Source organism: Corvus hawaiiensis, chromosome 1 (assembly GCF_020740725.1).
Source record: "Corvus hawaiiensis isolate bCorHaw1 chromosome 1, bCorHaw1.pri.cur, whole genome shotgun sequence".
NCBI lineage: Eukaryota > Metazoa > Chordata > Aves > Passeriformes > Corvidae > Corvus > Corvus hawaiiensis.
In genome coordinates, this window is record NC_063213.1 from 82901322 (window position 1) to 82918518 (window position 17197).

At 44.3% G+C, this 17197-nt stretch overlaps 1 protein-coding gene across 11 annotated transcripts in view; it reads left to right on the forward strand.

Annotated features, from left to right (window-relative positions):
• Positions 1-17197, forward strand: part of CTNND2 (catenin delta 2) — a 669045-nt gene that overhangs the window by 367913 nt on the left and 283935 nt on the right. For 10 of the 11 annotated variants that reach the window (XR_007205226.1, XM_048311841.1, XM_048311789.1 and 7 more), the window contains 2 exons: positions 7078-7250; positions 16280-16847. Coding sequence is in view for 10 of the 11 variants with exons in the window: in XM_048311841.1 (XP_048167798.1) it covers positions 7078-7250; positions 16280-16847 (741 nt within the window). In the remaining variant the exon portion in view is untranslated. The remainder of the gene's footprint in view (positions 1-7077; positions 7251-16279; positions 16848-17197) is intronic. The other variant, XM_048311862.1, reaches the window with a different exon arrangement.

Genomic DNA, 17197 nt, shown 5'->3' on the forward strand with positions numbered 1-17197 from the left:
AACAATCTGGACAAGGGGATGGAGTGCACCCTCAGCAAGTTCTTGGTTGACAATAAGTTGGGCAGAAGTGTTTAATTTGCTAGAGAGCAGGCAGGCTCTACAGAGGAATCTGGACAGGCTGGATCAATTGTAAGAGGTTCAAAAAGCCAAGTTCTGGGTCCTGCACCTGGGTCACAACCCCAGGCAGCACTACAGGCTGGGGACAGAGTGGCTGGAAAACTGCCCAGCAGAAAAGGACCTGGGGGTACTGGTTGACAGCTGGCTGAACATGAGCCAGCTGTGCCCAGGTGGCCAAGAAGGCCAAGGGCATCCTGATCTGTATGGGCAATAGTGTAGCCAGCAGGACCAGGGCAGTGATTGTCCCTCTGTACTCGACACTGGTGAGGCCACACCTCGAATCCCCTGTTCAGTTTTGGGTCTCTCAGTGCAAGAAAGACATTGAGGTGCTGGAGCAAGACCAGAAAAGGGCAGCAGAGCTGGTGAAGGGTCTGGAGCACAAGTCCTGTGAGGAACAGCTGAGGGAGCTGGGGTTGTTTAGCCTGCAGAAAGGGAGGCTCAGGGGAGACCTTATCACTCTCTACAATTGCCTGAAAGGAGGCTGCGGCCAGGTGGGCATCAGCCTCTTCACCGAGGCAACCAACAACAGGACAAGAGGAAATGGCCTCAGGCAGCATCAGGTGAGGTTCAGGTTGGACATCAGGAAGAATTTTTCCACTGAAAGGGTGGTTAAGCTTTGGAAGAAGCTGCCCAGGGAGGTGGTAGAGTCACCATTCCTGAAAGTGTTCAAGAAACGATGGGAAGTGACACTTAGTGCTGTGGTCTGCTTGACAAAGCAGTGTTAAGTCAAAGGTTAGACTCGATGATCCTGGAGGTCTTTTTCAACCTTAACAATTCTATGATTCTATCATGTGTTTGTTTTTGAAACCTCACTCATGATCTGGTAATATTACAAATTTAATAGGATGTGCTTCTTTGCCCCCCATCTCTGATCAGTGTCAGTGTACTGAACCAGTCTCTCAGCACTTCAAAAACTGCTTAACTTCTGACACTGGTAAGGTCCTTGGAGCCCAAGTTCCTACTGGCTTTCTTATGTGAGATACTCTTCTGCTTATGACCACCATGGGTATGATTCAGGTGAGCTCTGCCACTTGTGTGGTTACTAGACAAGTTCTTGCCCTCAGGAGGAAGGGAAGAAAACGTCTGATGACTCACCAGCTCTGATTCCCAAACAAGATTCCTGTCTTTTCAACTACTGTTGCTGCTGATGAATATTTTTGGTAATCTCTCACTGAAGCCTCAGTCAGCATTAATGACTGTTCATTGAATCAAAATTCAGTACTGCATTGGTGTGCTTTGGTCTTTGTTGGTTTTGGTTTGGTTTGGTTTGGGTTTTTTTAGCTAGAACAGTGTATGCAGGTACTCGGAAGAATCCTAATATTTCTCTGTTCTGCCATTTGAAATATTTCTGCTTGCAAACACTTGCTATTCAAGAATAATTTATTTTAAAATGTAATTAAAAATTACATTTTTAGGTTGTGATTTTTTTCCCTTTGTTTGGTTGTTGGTTTTTTACCCTGAATGACGTAAGAAGGAAGAGGAGAGGGTCTGAAGAGACCAGAAATGACAGGCAAAATATTTTATTTCTAAAAAATATATTGCTCTTGAAAATAAAAAAGACAAATGTTTTCATAATTTCTTTTTTTTTTCCCTCATTTTTGACCCAGCCATGAATGGTTATAGTAGCCTGGATTCTTTGTGTCACTTTGTTTCCCGTTATCAACTGTTACTGTGATGTCCTTGAATTAATAATAGTCTCTCATTTAAGACCACTCGCTTCCTTAGTTTGGTTTTTAAATAGCTACACCACACCTTACTGCACCATTGTTGGATTTTCAGAAGGAAAAGCAGTGGCGCCTGGAGGAATCCTGCCAGTGCAGATCCCTGTCCCTCACAGGCCAGGGGGCACAGCACAGCCTCAGCTGTGCCGTGGGGCTCACCTTGCAACCTTGGCCTCCTACTTCCCCAGGCTTCCCCTTGGCAGAAGCAGGTAGATGCTGTGGAGGCTGTGCTCTGCTGTGGTTTGTATGGAGCCTGTAGCTCACCAGGTTACACTGATGGCCACATGCAATGTTCTCAATGCCACGAATCAGCCTGGTAATGTCAGGCTGTGCTTGTTTTGTTGATTCCGTGTGGCAGGAAGATGGCAAGTGTGGGCTTCAGTGCTGCTCTTTTAAATAAGAGAGCACTGCCTCTGCTCCTCTTCCCCATTTGGCTTGAAGTAAGGTCCTCCACATCTCCTAAACTAGGAAGTTTTGAAATAAAAAAATAATAACCATCTAATAGCCAGCATAACCGCCAGTAAGGGAGGGGGGGTAATATAAACTAAAGGAAAGGGCTTCACAAGAACCCCCTCCCCTCACTGCCTGAATGAGAGACTCATTTTCCTCTAACCCTGTCAGGCCTGCCAGCATCTGGTTCTGCAAACCACAAAAGAAATTCCTGTTTCCCTTCTCTGATTCCTAGAGAAGTCCTCTGCTCTCCATCACCTCTGAAGTTTCGTTGTGGGTTGGCTCCCTGATGTAAGCATGTCCTCCATCTCCATCTGGTCTCTTCTTGCCTGGTCTTCTCTGTGCTCCAGCAGCTTTCCCTCACTTAAGTGCACTTTGTGTCCCAAGCAAGACACCACCCTCTCCCTCTCCTTCCAGCTCCTTTCTGAGATGGGTTACAGAGGCCAAGGTGAGCAAAGCAGGGAGCCTTGCACCCTGCTCTGCTCAAGGTTAAAAGGAAGAGGAAGGTATTGTCTGCAGTACCTGTCCTCCAAACTGGAGACAAGTTAAAGAGTTGATTACCCTGCTCCATCGTTTGAAGTAAGTCCACAGTGGTGTTTCTTGCTCAGTGGTGATGGCTCTGACTTAGTTTCCTGAATTTTGACTCTTTCCTCTACTGTTTTAATACGGGAGGAGAGTGGCACAAACAATCAGTGAAAAATGGGTACTATCAACTGTGAATAATGCAGCATCAATATTCTTTCACAAGGAAAAATTTTTTTTTTGGTGTGGTGGTGAAAAACATAAGGGAGAACAGGTATTTATATCTTCCCCATACCCTCAAATAGAAACAAAACATAGTACAAATTTTTAAAGCAATACTACAGATCATCGATATCTGCTATCCTAAATCTTATGAAGCCCGAAGCATTGGTTTTAAATTGAACAATTGTAGTAATTATGTTTCATTAAGGGAACAACTAAGACGGAATTGTGCTAGCAGTTAACTAGTGATTTCCAGTGCCTAGCTGAAAATAGAGAATTTCCAGCTGCCTTAACTCTCCTGAAAGCAAATGAAAAATAGTTGTGTGAATGCTTTCTTATACCACCACAACAGAGTTTAAATTCTAACCTCTAAGAAATGGTAGATTATTGTCAAGAGCCATCAGCGTACAGAAGGACACAAACAAACTTCTCTTCTGAATGAGCTGCAGGCTCTTCAGAAGGTCTGGGCTTACCTTCAGATTGAAATCTCAAGAATGTCAATGAGAAAAGCAATCCATCTATTCCCTATCAGACAAGGCAGGACTGCTTGTAGTCCCTAAGTCCTGAAAAAGGAACTTGTGTTTTTCATGGTCACATTGATTGATCTCAAATGTATCTTCTAGTTTGTATGCTTAGTTTAGATTTTGTTATTTACAGGTGAACAGCCACTACTCTATTCTACAGTTCCTTGGGATTATTTAAAATCCTAGGCTTATTTAAAAAATCTATTGGGCTGTCTCTCTCTAATTAATTTGTAATTATTGAAATGTACGTATATTTTAGTTGTTCATCACTACTTGTTAAGGTACAAAACAAAAACTGCTAAACAAAACCAATATTTTAGTGCACGTTAAACTACGAGTGCCAAACTTTTAAAATTCTTTTTTTCAAAGGGTTGGGTAAGTTTCTTTAAGTGCATGGAAGTGTTTAAACTAACTGGTGCAGGGAACCCATGTATGTGTTTCTAGCTGGTGATGTAAATCCCCTAGTGAGCCACAGTAATATGAAAGCAGCACTTGAAAGCCAGATGCAATGAAAATTTAAACATATTGCGTTCATAACGTGATAGTTTAATCATTATTTAAGCTTTAGAAATGTCACAGCATAATTACTTTCAGAATGAGTACAAACACTGTCATGCACAAAAACTGCTTTCTTTGCTTCTCATGGGAAAGTTACGCTTTTGTGAAATTTCTGAACTTTATCTTGTTCATCACTTGATCACAGACAAATTCTCAGTGAAAATTCAGAATTCAAAAGATTGAAATAAACCCTACAGATCTTTTTAAAACTAAGCATGTATTTTCTTTACGCTCTCAAAAAAAAATTGTCAAAGTATTTCTTTCATTAAAGAAGAAATTTTGCAACAAAACCAGTTAAATGGAAAATGCTAAGTAAACCCTATTTGCAGAGCCAGGGAATGGAAAGTACCAAAGGCTGGATTTATAAGCACCCATAGAGGATTAAATTCAGCTCTCCTGTGGATGTGATACATTTTTACTAGCCTTACAGCATACATGGAGCTCCACCTCCTTCTGTACTTGTAAGGAAATACAGGGACCAGAACATACATTCTAAATTCCTCCTGTATCTCGAATGTTCTGATGAATGCAGTTGATTTTGCAGTATAAATTGTGTTGATATGTAAAACAGTGTCAAAATCCCAGTCTACATTTAGATGCAAACACTTCCTCTTTACATAGCCTACTACGATTTGTTTATAATATGAGCGGTTCAGGTTGGATTTTGGAAAATAGCAGTTATAATGCTTCTGCCATTTCTGAGAAATAGGCTAGAGGAAAAAATACTCTCCATGTAATTCGGGGGTGGGGTTGTTTGCACATTTTCTAAGTGGAAATCTTTTTGGAACAGCTTTATATCCTCATAGCAAAGACTTAAAGGTCATAAAAACTGCCTTTGTATCAGGAATGTACTAGAAGTTATTTCTGGTAAATTCACTGGAATTTTTCCATTGTGAGTCTGTTTAAAACTGAACTGATCGCATGTTCTGTGGGAGCAAAATCACCATAATCATTTCACATCTTGTAAGGTTCGTGTCACCTTCTGTGCTCTCGTGAGCTTGTTAGTGCTAACCAGAAGATGAACCTGTCATCCCTGTGGAGCCACTGAGTGTGTTATAGATGGTAGCTTTTGGGTTGAAGGTAACCCATGCAATGGCCAAGGTATAACCCTTTTTCTTCCTCTTGTATTTCACTTTAGTGTCTGGGCCCAGACACTAAAAGAGACTAAAATCAATGAAGACAGAGAAAGGATTAAGTGTGTATTTTAATGTAGCTCTTCGTGTATCATAGAATCATATAATCCCAGAATCGTTTGGGTCAGAAAGGACCTTTGAGATCATCTAGTTCCAACCCCCCAGCTGTGGATAGGGGCATCTTCAACTAGACTAGGTTGCTCAGGGCTCCATGCCACCTGGCCTTGAACACTTCCAGGGATGGGTTATCCACAGCTTCTTTGGGCAACCTGTGCCATTGCCTCATCACCACAGGGAAGAATTTCTTCCCAATAGCTAATCTAAAACTGCTCTGCCAGTGTGAAGCCATTGTGCTGTCACTTCATGCCCTTATAAAAAGTCTCTCTCCATCTTTCTTGTAGGATCCCTTCAGGTACTGGAAGGCCACAATTAGATCACCCTAAAGCCTTTACTTTTCCAGATTGAACAATCCCAATTCTCTTAGCCTTTCATCATAGGGGAGGTGTTCCATCTAACTTAGTGGCTTCCTCTGGACTTGGTCCAACAGATGTTTTTCCTGTGCTGGGACCCCAGAGCTGGATGCAGCACTGCAGGTGGGGTCTCACCAGAGCAGAGCAGAGGGGCAGAATCCCCTCCCTCACCTTGCTGCCCACCCTGCTTTGGATGCAGCTCAGGACATGTTTGGCTTTCTGGGCTGTGAGTGCACAGTGCTGGGTCATGTCCAGCCTCTCATCCCCCAGCACCCCCATGTCCTTCTGGGCAGGGCTGCTCTGATTTGTTCATCCCCCAGCCTGTGTTGGTTCTGGGGGTTGCCCCAACCTAGGAGCAGCACCTTGCACTTGGTCTTGTTAAACCTCATGAGATTGCCATGCACCCACTTCTCAAGCTTGTCCAGGTCCCTCTGGATGGCATCCCATCCTTCAGGTGTGTCAACTGCACCACTCAGCTTGGTGTCATCTGCAAACTTGCTGCATGTGCACTTGATTCCTTGTGTGGAAACAGACTGTTCCCTGTCTGATATATGGTCTCAGGATAAAAACTGGGAAATCTGCTATGTGCATGTGGTAAGCTAAATCACTTGTATGTGAACCTAATGAATATTAAAACATGTTTTAGTTTCACAGAACTACTAAATAACTGTGGAAGGTGCCAGTGTTCATGGTCCTGATGTGCCCTTCAGTCTGGCAGCCCCAGTTTAGGCTCACTGCCTGTACTTGGCTCTCCTGCTGTGCAGTGCTGTGGTGGGTAAGATAAGATAGCTGACAAAATAGTCGTCAAAGATGCGCTGAGATCAGGGTGTGTCCTGCATGATGAGAAGAACAATTAATATTTTAAAGGCTGCCATCCATCCCTACAGGCACCAAAGTATTACATCACCATGTGTACAGGACAGTGGCAGTAATCAATAGATCTAATGTGCTAGGGGCTCAGGGAAGGACAAGTTAGCATTTCCCAGGCAAAACGACTGGATATAATTAAGTGAAATAAACAAGGCTTATTCTTAGGGGAGAAAAAACCCTCATCAACTATTCTGAGTTGAAAAGCAGGAGTTCTTTATCAAATAGTATGGTTGGATTTGTTCAGGCATAGAATTTCTTCACCGGTCAAAACCATACATTTCTTGCAAAGAAAGCAATGTGGTCTGTTGCGTGAACGTGATGACTGAGTGGAAAAGAAGCAAAGTAATGTGTGTATTTTTATTACTGAAAAGTCAAATTCTGAAAATCTGAAGCCACATACATCTGATAATTTCAAGGCTCACTTGACAGATAATACAGGCATGCTCTTTCACTGAAATTTTCTGACTGCTCTCAAATCCTGTCCCCACAGGGCCCAGCCTCCTCTCCCAGAGTGCGCTCCAGCTCAATTCCAAACCTGAAGGATCTTTCCAGTACTCAGCCAGCTACCACAGCAACCAGACCCTTGCCCTGGGTGAAACAGCATCTGCCCAGCTCCCATCCCGCAGCAGTCAGGCCAGAGGTGCCATCCAGAGCTACAGCCAGGTACGTGTCCTAAGCAATGAAATTGTGTGGAGCAGCTCCCAGGAAAGAGGTGTTCAGTGCTTGCCCCCACCTGAATTTCTGCCTTTACTTTCTATCTCGTTCAACACACCTGCAGCAGGGTGGTTACCATCTTGATTTTTGTAAATCTCTGGTGGGTTGACTTGCATAGTAATAAAGTAATCCTGATTAGAAAGGAGATCTGCATGCCAGATTTACTTAGTTGTTTGCATATATATTTTGGTAGTAGCATGTTCAAGCATTTAATTTTCAAAGCAAATTTCTGTGACTGTGCTGATTAGGAGTCCATCCTAACGTCTAGGACCTGCCAGCATTGGTCTCAGCACATGACTGAAAGCAGTAAGTGCCAGAAGACAAAAACAAAGCCAGGCTTGACACCAGGAGTGAAACCTCCTTGGGATACCATGCATCACATGGTGCTAGGGCCTAATCTCAAGTGTAAGAAACGTTTTTTTCACCACATATTGTAGCACAAGCAGTTTATGAGACAATCGCCTCTACATTTGAAACATTTTGAAAGATTGTCTCAGATACTCATGAAAACTTTGTAAATCCTGTCTGAACGGTTCCTCCTGGCTCTGACATGTAACCTTCTCACCTTCTGTGCTTTTCACTGTGACTTCAAAGCCTCTCAGTAAAAGTTAAGCTTCAGTTTAGACAAAAATTTCAAGAAGAATTCATGTACATCTCTGTACATAAACAAAGTCTGACTGGGTTGTGTTGGTCAGCACAGGTTATTTTCTCTGTTTAGATGCTAAGCATCCCAGCAAAGGAGATCATCTCAGTGTGACACCAGGACATTTTGCAGTTCGGGATTCTGTAGAAGACAGTAGTTATTTAAGCCTTAAATTGCTAAGAGAGTTCAAGTATTATAGTCATTGCATGGTTTGTGGGATACTGAGAGACATACGATATTCTATTCTCTCAATTTGCTCACAAAAGCTCCCTATCCTCTAAGACTGAAAAATGAAATAAAGCACAGTTAAATTAAATTTCAAATTGGGTAGGTACATTTTTTTTTTATAGAATCTTTTACATTGAAGAAGACCTCTAAGAACGGAGTCCAAACATTAACCCAGCACTGGCCATCAGTAAATCATGTCCCCATGTGCCACATCTCCATGTCTTCTAAATACCCTCAGGGACGGCGACTTGACTACCCTTTCAGTGAAAAAATTCTTCCTGATGTCCAACCTGAACCTCACCTGATGCTGCCTGAGGCCATTTCCTCTTGTCCTGTTGTTGGTTGCCTCGGTGAAGAGGCTGACGCCCACCTGGCTGCAACCTCCTTTCAGGCAATTGTAGAGAGTGATAAGGTCTCCCCTGAGCCTCCCTTTCTGCAGGCTAAACAACCCCAGCTCCCTCAGCTGTTCCTCACAGGACTTGTGCTCCAGACCCTTCACCAGCTCTGCTGCCCTTTTCTGGTCTTGCTCCAGCACCTCAATGTCTTTCTTGCACTGAGAGACCCAAAACTGAACAGGGATTCGAGGTGCGGCCTCACCAGTGCCGAGTACAGAGGGACAATCACTGCCCTGGTCCTGCTGGCTACACTATTGCCCATACAGATCAGGATGCCCTTGGCCTTCTTGGCCACCTGGGCACAGCTGGCTCATGTTCAGCCAGCTGTCAACCAGTACCCCCAGGTCCTTTTCTGCTGGGCAGTTTTCCAGCCACTCTGTCCCCAACCTGTAAAGCTGCATGAGGCTGTTGTGGCCAAAGTGCAGGACCCAGCACTTCACCTTGTTCCATGTCATACAACTGCCCTTGGCACATCCATCCAGCCTGTCCAGATCCTTCTGCAGAGCCTGCCTACCCTCCAGCAGATCAACACTCTCAGCCAACGTGGTTTTATCTGCAAACTCATTGAGGGTGCACTCTACCCCCTAGTCCAGATCATTGATAAAGATATTAAACAACACAGATCCCTGAGGAATTCCACTTGTGACAGGCCATCAGCTGGATGCAGCACCTTTCACCACCACTCTCTAGGCCTGGTCATCCAGTCAGGTTTTTACCTAGTAAATAGTACACCCAGCCATGCCATGGGCTGCCAGTTTCTCCAGGTTAATCTTGTGGAAAATAGTGTCATCTGGAGCTATGCTTTTTGAAAAGCATCATACCCTGGGAGTCAGCCTGAAAGACTGGGATGCAGTCTTTAAGGAGGCTGGGAAAAGTAAGATGATGGAAAGGGAGCAGGTTATGAGAGTAACGGAAACAAAAACAAAGTAGAAGTGAGAGGGGAAGGAGAAAGAATGTATTTCTTAAAAAAGGCAGGAATGAAAATTGTGCAGATTTGTAGAGGTTAGAAACAAATATATTCTTAATATAAATTTTATTATACTCATTGATAGAAAAAGATGAATTCATGGAGGGCAAAAAATTAATGATCTAATTTTTTTCATTGAAGCTACACTGAGCAGACATTGGTTAGATCTGAGAAGCTCTCATGAACCATCAACTTCAGAGAGAACTGGTTTCCTTCAGAAAGGTAATTAGTAAGTTAGTACAGCAGCATTTCCTATCCTTTGTTTTTCTTGGTATGAGAGGACAGAAAATAAGATTTTCTTTTTACTTTCCTCCACGTTGTAGGGTAGATATTCCTGCAGGAAAATAATTCAGAGAACTTAATAATTTTTCACACCATGATCCTGCAGAGGATGCCTGACAACTTCAGATGAATTAAAATATATTTTGAAAATATTAAGAAACTGCCATATAAACTAAGAATTAATACAATTAAAATCACATAAAAGAGGTTTTAAAAGAGGTAAACAGGAAGAGGAAAATTCAAAAGTCAAAATTAAAAAATTCTGAATATGACCATTGCTGATCCCACAATTACAGGGAAAAAGAAGTCAAGCCTGAGAATTGTTTTGCTATACCTATTATAATTAAAATAAGCCTCAGGAACTGAAGCTTCTCAAATTGTGATAATTTCCTTTGGTATTTGTTTGCAAGGAATATAGCTATCTCTCAACATGAATGATAGTCCAAATGCTTGCAAAAAAAATGTAAATAGTCCCAAGGCCAGCTGTGACAGCAAGAACAATTTGTGAAAATGCAATTGTATAAAAAAGAGAAACTAATTAGTCTTGGGACTTCCTGTATAGTGCTGCAAAGTGCAATCTAACATTTTTGTCAATTTGGTGGAGTTCATTATAGATCACAGAGTTTTTCCAGTGCTTTGACTACTTTAGAACACAAAACTTTTATCTTCTAAATACTACTGGGATAGGATTTCTTAGCAAAAACTGCTCGTCTGTCAGGGAATTACTCTGCTTCCCCACTGAAAACAGCTTTTCAAACTCAGTGTCCAGATGCTGAAATATCTTTCATTAATCAATGAAGTTTATTTGTGAAGAGTCTGACTTCTATTACAAAAAACAAAAAAACAAAAAAACAAAAAAAAAAAACCAAACCAAAAAAGAGCAGATTTTGTAGATGAGTTGCTCAAAAATAAATCTATTTGAACAATATAATTTATGAATAACCAAGTTTACTGCAACCTTGAGATGTTGCAGTAAATCTTACGTTGCAGAGATACCATAGGAGTATAAAGCATAGCAGGTACTACAAAGAGTGGCTTTCCACATACTCTGTCATGTGTTCGCAACAGGACAGGAAAGAAGGTTTACATTCTGGATGAGGACTTGTTTAGCTGTTGGTAATGCTGCAGTCTTTTCAGAGGCTGTGGCAGCAACACAGGTAAATCCCTACTGTGTATTATCCTGTGCACCTGATGCTTCTGGACTGAGTAAGCTGGCCCAGAATTGGAAAACCCTAAAAGTCAAAAAGTAGATGGAAAATAAAGATGATTAAAAAGTCTTGAAAAACCATTTAACAGTTAGTATTCTAACCTGTCTCCTTTTTCCTATAAACAAGTCATAAGTTTGTCATTCATCAGACCACCACACCTCACTAGCAGATGAGTGCTAGAATGGGTTGTCAGGCAGAAACCGTATACTGGCCACAATTGGCTGCTTGATAATCTACCCAGACAAAAGCTAAAATAAGGATTTCCCATCAGGTAGGGTATGGCCGATGATGATGTGTTTAAAACCAGATTCCAAATATGAATGAAAGAATTTTTCTGTCATAAAGGAAACAAGATGAAATCTTAAGACAGATTACTCATTACAGCACTCAGAGAACAAATCACTACTAGAGATGATGGCAACGGAGATCTGCAATGCTGCTTTGATTCTGCATGAGGACTGTAGCTTTCGTTGCTGCTTTAAAACCTGAGATGGACCATCCTTGGACCCTCTGAAAAGATCTCACACAATTTGGTTTGTGGATGTAGAAGACTGCAATTACCTACCTTCATCTATATGTATGACCTTTGAGAGTAGCATCAGGTAGGCTGACGAATTTTCCTAATAGTGCTAGAATTTTGGAATGGAACAATGGAACAAAATCAGGAGAAAGAGGTGAAATAAGACACATTTGAGGGATCCAGAGGTATAGTCTGGCATCTGTTATTGTATAAGAGCACTTGAACATAGGTAGCATCTTCCTAGTCAGAACTTACAAATGACATTAAAGCAGTCTTGCAGAAGAAAGAAGAAAGGTCCTACCCAAAGACTGAAGTGCGCATCCCAAGACTAAAGAATGTTAAGCAATTTCCATGCCTTCTTCTGCCCTTTCTAAGAGTGTTGATAGAGGCATCAGACCACTGCAGAGTGATGCCTTGAGTGAAGCCTTATGGAAGGTTCTTTGGGCTGACAGAAAAAAAAAGTCACCCTCAACAGACTGGCAAGTCTTGCAGTCTCTGAAAAAGCTCAGAGTATCACTGAGATAGTGAAATAGACCTGTACCCTTGGAGTGTCTCTAGAAAGCCCTAATAAGGATGATCAAGTTTTCTGCCGAAAGCTACCAACACACACCAATATTTAAAAGCCATAGTGGCCTGGAGGGAGGTTTTCCACACAACTTGAGCATACAGTTGGAAAATCCTCCCTGCAATCGAGAAATGGTCTCCTCATGGACCTCAGTGTACTGTATATGACTATGTTAGTATTCATTAGATGTGACCTTGTATGAGATTTTAAGGGCAAAGAGATCCAGAGAGCAAAACAAGCTGAAAACTGGTGCTGGCATTTAGCGCTAAACTAAAGTTCATCCAGACCTACGATGGGCATGCAGACTTACTTAAATCTCTGGGAGCAATCTGCAAGAATCAACAGACTGATTCATAATTAGCAGCTGGCCCCAAAGTTTCACTTGTCTAGCCATTTTGTAATTACTAATCCCTGAAAAATTTTATGCAGAATAAATAAGTCAACACAGTTATTTGCCCCTCTCAATTCTACTCCACAAAACAGAAATCTTATCTTGAAGTCTTTCATTTAATCTTGTTTTGGTTTAAAGTTCCAATTTAAATTTTCAATTGGAATTGTAAAAAACCAAAAAAAAAAACCCCAACAGACAACAACAACAAAAAGCCCTACACAAAACCAACCAAACAACCCCCCCCAAAAATCCCCCAAATTTCCTGGAATTTAGGGCATTAAATGCTTGAATGAACAGGCAAACAACAGTTAGACTGTTCTCTAGTTTCCTGTAACCTAACTGGATACTCTCAATAATTTTCTGTATGAAGCTCTAAAGATACAGTTTTGTATCAGTAGAAAATTATCTTCCTAGTAACATTAAATGGGAAAGAAAACATTTTTCTAGCTGTATTAATGTTCTCATGGTTTTTTTCACACATTCCTGCTTCTAAAAAGGGTATACCAGAATCCGTGTATTGAATCCAAATAAGCAAGGCTACTTTTCTTTGGGATGCCGGGGAAATTAAACCCCTGTGTCTTGGAATAGATATTTATAGGGCTGTAGTAAGAAAGTCCTTGATTCTTATTAACATCTATGAAATAGGTTGATGCTAGAGTATAATTACTGATAAGCAAATTTGCTCTCAGTTTATTAGCTTAAATACAGTTTTGTTATCAGGTTGACACAAATAATGGATAAACGGAAAAAATAAGGGGGAAATACCATTGTATTTCATTCTTGCATATGAAGTATGTCACATTGCAGGGTGAACAATGACGTGTCTTTATGTCTGTCTTAAGCAACAGACAGGGAGAAACACAATAAGAAACTAAAACACATTTTGTCTCTGAAAACATGAGTGGAGAACGTTACTGCACGCTTGGCCCTTTGAAAAAACCTGAAGACCTCATGGTACATTTAAGACAGGTCTGAGATTAGTCACATCTTAGAAAATACTGCATGCTAATGTTTTCATTGCAATCTGTTCATCCAGAAGTTCTCTCCTTCACACAGAGCAAATGCTTAGCTTTTTAGGAAGTGCTATATACTGCATTTTTAATTAAGCATTTAATTACTGTGTCCCACCACTACACCTTGTTCCCTATAACAAATGATCATGAAATAGGATTTTTGGGGTTTTTTTGAATTAGTGCTTGCAGACTGCCTGCAGCTTTATAGAGATTTATTAGAAATATGGGATAATACTGGTTTACTTGAAATTAATTACTCTAAATCCTTGACACATGAAGTAGTGTAGAAGTAGATTAGAAAAATAAATTTTGTATACATGATGACAGTGCTTGCCAAAAACCCTTAGGATCAACAGCAAACTGTTAAAGTTACCAGTGCATTACCAGTGTGTTGAAGAAATAACTGGTGCACTGGTAACATTGCAGAAGACTGTATTTTGGAAGTGTTTATTATGAAATTATTTTTACTATGCTACTTAACAGTCCAAAAAGTAAAATCAATTGATAATGTAGCTGGTTTGAATGACCTTTTGTTATGTGCGAAGTTTGCTCTGCGCATGTTGTCCTAAATCATGCCAGCCTGTTTTTGTTTTATAAAAGTTTTTACCATATAGTCTAAACCTGGAAAATGAAAACTGTACTCCTGTCAGATACATTATTGGACAGTCAGATGCAGATTAGTCCTTCTTTCCAGTTTAGAGCATATAAGGTAAGTAGCTCAGCATGAAAGTAGTTTTTAAAAGTTCACTGATATTCCCATCAGTTTCTTCCCTGGTTTTTGTGAGGAGCCTTTCAAATGAGCAACTTGAACTTGTTGGCCGTTTATGAAAATTTCAAGGCTTGTACTTGAAGCTGTGGTGTTTGTTACTCACTGCTGCAATCAGAACAGTCCAGCTCAAAAGAGAGCAGGTACTTGCATCTGTGAGCCCCTTGCTCACCTGGCAGTCACCGTACAGAGCACCTAGAGGAGAACAGTTTCCATTTCATTTATGTGTAAAGCCATTGCTCTGTGAGGTGCAAAACCTCCCAAACCCAGTGAGGTTTGGGTCTGGCAGTGCTCTCTTGAGAAGCCAGAACACTGTCAGTGCTGGTAGCTTCTTCCACACTACTAACAACTGAGAGCAAAGCTACAGAAGGAGCTTCTCTTCTTGTCTCTGTCCAGGAAAATACATATTCTTCCCCCAGATACAAAGCATTTAAGATGAGGGGCAGACTCCAAAAGTAGAAAAAAAAAAAAGAAGAAATATTTCCAGTGGGTGTACTTAGGAAGAAGTACACATTTCTGGCATTTTGAACCTTGTTTATTTTTTGCTCCGCTTAGTTATGTTGTCCTCAATTTCTGACCAAATCCTTTATTGAATATCCTAGCGCAAATAAATCAAATTTCATACCAGGAACCTGGTGCTTTTGCCTACTTGTTTTTTTGTAGGATGCTACTGAAAAACCACATTGCTATTCAATGTATAACAATGCTGCTCTTGGCATTCACAACACCTCTTCGAATTGAGTCACAAAATTCATTATTCACATTTTAAAGCTTCTTCTGGCTAAGAAAATCAGTAGCTGAGAGGTGTGTGTGTGTTTGGGCAAAGCAGTGGTCAGACCGATTCAAACTATGCTGTCAACTCCGAGGATCCGGAGCAGTTTCTGAGGTTTCAAGTAAATCCCCTGCATAACCAGAAAAAAAAAAAAAGTATCTGAATCCAACAGTGCATCTTCCAACAGAGCGCTGAGCTCTCACTCACTGCGGAGTACAGTTATGAGAGGATTTTAATGTTACTAGACTCACAGATGATCTCTTGAGCCTAAGATCCCCGATAAAAAAAAAAAAAAAGGGGGAGCCGCCTGCGTGTGAAGGCGAGCTCCATCCTCTGCGGCTTCAGAAGCGGCTCAGACACCGAACCGAAATTTCTCATAGGCAGCATCTCCCGAGGATTTTCTCTCGCTCCCTCTTCCCAGCCCCCCTCAATTACCGGTCTTAGAGGGAACTCAGCGCTGCCTTGCCCGCGGCCAGCGGGTCGGTGCAGGGAGCTCCCTCCCTGCATCCCGATGCAGATTCTCCGCTGGATGTGGCCCAGGGAAGCGCCCGGCCCCGGCAGCTCCTCCCGTACCCCCCGCCCCCTTCGTGCCGCGTAACTGAGTACGAGGCGGCCGCTTTCCGTGCTTCCAGCGGGGCTTGGCGTGCACCGGCCCGGGATTCCCCTGCCTCCGCCCCTTCACCGAGGTCGGGACCGCAGGGGGCAGCGAACTCCTGGTGCGGTGCCTCTCCTCCTAAGGACACAGATTGCTGGAAACCGAGGAAAGTTACTCGGTTAAAGGCCCTTCCGTGGCTTCGGCCGCTCTTCTCTAATGTATGCAGAATAAAGGGGCGCGGGTGTATAGATGTCTGTATATGTATGTATCTAAGTATTTGAGCCGGGGCTAAACCCTGCCTGCTTTAGGGGCCGGCATGTGAACGCGGTCCGGAGCCGGAGCCCGGGAGCGCTGTGCCCCACGGCCGGGTGCTGGCTTCAGCCGTCGGGAGGAGTTTCGACGCCTCTCGGCCCGAGCCAGCGGCTGGTTTTTCCCTGAAAGGCCGGCAATGCTTTAGCAGATTAACAGCTCCCGTAATCCCGCAGGCTCCGGGTGCCGGCCTGGTTTGAGGTCAGAGAGTGGGCTGCGTGCGGCTGGGGGGCTGCTCCGGCCGGCGGCCCCCCCTCGCCCCGCGCAGGGCCGGGGGAGCCGGGCGCCCGCCGCCGCTGACGCCTCTGCCTTTCCTTCCCGCAGCAGGGCCCGGGGGGCCGCGGCGCCCACCCGGGCGGCCCGGAGCCGCCGCCGCCGCCCGCCGCCCCGCAGCCGCGGGAGCCCTTCGCGCCCAGCCATGGCAGCGCCTTCCACCTGCCCGAGCCCCAGCACGCCGCCGCGCTCTACTACGCCAGCTCCACGCTGCCGGCGCAGCGGGTGAGCTCCCCGCTGCCCGCCCAGCCCGGCGGCTCCCCCACCAAGCTGCCGCGGGCCGGCTCCGCCGCCGAGGGCGCCGCCTACGCCACCGCGCAGCGCCTCTCCTCCCCGAAGCAGTCCCCCAGCCGCCTGGCCAAGTCCTACAGCACCAGCTCGCCCATCAACATCGTCGTCTCCTCGGCGGGACTGTCGCCGTCCCCCATCCGAGTGACCTCCCCGCCCACCGTCCAGTCTAACATTTCCTCCTCTCCTATCCACCAGTTAAGCTCCACCATCGGCACTTACGCCACCCTGTCGCCTACCAAGCGGCTGGTTCACGCTGCCGATCAGTACAGCAAGCACTCCCAGGAGCTGTACGCCACCGCCACCCTGCAGAGACCCGGCTCCCTCGCAGGTAAACAGCGGCCGGCAGCGCCTCGGGTCCGCGGCTGCGGCGGGGGACGGGGGTGCGCGGAGGGGAGGCGGCGAGGGGCGAGGGACGGCGAGAGGCGGGGTGACAGGCCCGCCGGCTGAGGACGGGAGGGAGGGAGCGGGGTGCGTTTGACAGAAGAACGGTATTCGGGAGAATTGCGGGTGGGTTTCGTGCCGGGTCGTGCCCGGAGAGGCTGCCTGCCGCTGCTTGAGCAAAGTACCTGAGTTCTCCCGGCTCGTCCCGCCTTCCCGGCGCCGGGCAGGTGTGCGTGCTGCCGGGGGGGTGCGGGGCTCGCCGCGCTCCCCGCTGTGACCCGCGGTGCGGGTGGGGGT